This window comes from Pollicipes pollicipes, unplaced genomic scaffold, assembly GCF_011947565.3.
Source record: "Pollicipes pollicipes isolate AB1234 unplaced genomic scaffold, Ppol_2.1 Scaffold_7262;HRSCAF=8765_pilon_pilon_pilon, whole genome shotgun sequence".
In the NCBI taxonomy this organism is placed as follows: domain Eukaryota; kingdom Metazoa; phylum Arthropoda; class Thecostraca; order Pollicipedomorpha; family Pollicipedidae; genus Pollicipes; species Pollicipes pollicipes.
Genome location: NW_023597055.1, coordinates 5,702,185 through 5,703,656, shown reverse-complemented (window position 1 = coordinate 5,703,656; position 1,472 = coordinate 5,702,185). Strand labels below are relative to the sequence as shown.

The following is a 1,472-nucleotide window of genomic DNA, read 5'->3' as shown; positions in this document are numbered from 1 at the left end:
GCCCCCCCCCCCCCCCCCAGGGCTAACTGGGAAGTGATCGTATAGCTGCTTTGCTGCAAGTTTATGGATCAGCATTACCACTTAATGGTGTGCAAAACATATATTGGGCACCTGCAGCAGTGCCTTTTTACCGAATTATTTTGCCATTCACCACATCACCACAGAAAAAAGCTTTCGGGAAGCTGCCTGCTTTAGCCCTGAACGGTCCAACGGATATTCCATTGTCCCTCATTCAACGTAGCCAGCTCGATCTACTTTTGAATGTAGACAGGGATGTAGCCTTGCCAAAGGTGAGAGGCACAAGGTTGACAAAAGCCTCCTGGCGGTGACCTCCCAAAAAGATCGCCAGATATAGCTTAGCTGTTAACAAGGAGCAAGGTTATCTTTGTAGCATTGCTATTTTTGCCTTGTAACTAGAAAAGCAACAGAAGCCAGAAGCTTTCGCGAGATCTATTCTGCTTGTATTTTGAGGCCAATGAGCTGCAGAATTCAGCCGTTGAACGACTGCATTGAATAAATCACCGACGCTCTTAATTTACAATGATTTAGTGGACTTTCTCGATAAAATTGAGAAGCCATGTCAGATTTTTATATGGGTTCTACAGCAATATCAAGCACTGTGATGGTAGATTGCAAATCGACATGTGTAAAAAGTGTATTAACACGACCTAGCCATGTTTGTCTGGAATGCTTGGCATTCAGTCAGAACCGATTCGCGGTACAAATTATGCAACGTAGCTTTGAACATGCGCGCTCGTAAATCTTGGCAACAAAATTATTTAGTGCTGTTATTCTTTATTCTTCTTCGTACGTATTCTTTATTTTTCGTGTTGCATACAGCCTCGATAGGCCGCACAGTGTCTGCCCTGCGGCTTACATTAGGCCATAGCCAACGGGTGGACAAAATGATGACGCTTCTGAAAGGAATACCTTATAACGTTTAGGACATCAAACTTACATTTAGAGGGTAGTTTGGGCGTAGAGTTTGCCTGTACGAGTCTTAGACTGATGATCAGATCTGTTTGGCCCTTACAGCAAGGGGAAGAGGCGCTGGAATCTGATGGTGGAACTGGAAGAGTAAAGGAAGGATCTTTATTTTTCGTGTTGCTGTGACTGCAAATCGGACAGACTGACTGCGGCACCCATCGTCTGGTGTCGCTTGCAGTCGCCAACGCCGTTCGCATTTACGAAAGTTGCAACCCAGATCATCGCAATCGTCGCATCGCAACCCAGGTCATTGCAATCACTGCGGGCGCGCGTGCTCAAAGCTTTTGACGTCATTTGTTTCCTAATCGATTGCGCAAAAGAAGGAGCGTTCTCAGGCAAACATGGGATGACCTTGATCTTGTTGACTTGACCTTGGGATGACCTTGTTCATTTTTCAACTCGTTGCGACCCACTCTTTCAACAATAAGGAGACCCTTGTTTCATTCCGGGCAAGGGCCCTTGAGTAGAACACTAGGCACTTGCTG

General features: G+C 45.8%; 1 protein-coding gene across 1 annotated transcript in view; it reads right to left on the bottom strand.

The window, feature by feature from the left end:
* Positions 1-1,146, bottom strand: part of LOC119114153 (putative chromo domain-containing protein LHP1) — a 3,790-nt gene extending 2,644 nt beyond the window's left edge. Inside the window, exon 1 of the mRNA XM_037238363.1 lies at positions 1,135-1,146. Coding sequence (XP_037094258.1) covers positions 1,135-1,146 — 12 coding nt within the window. The remainder of the gene's footprint in view (positions 1-1,134) is intronic.
* Between the last annotated feature and the right edge of the window lie 326 nt (positions 1,147-1,472).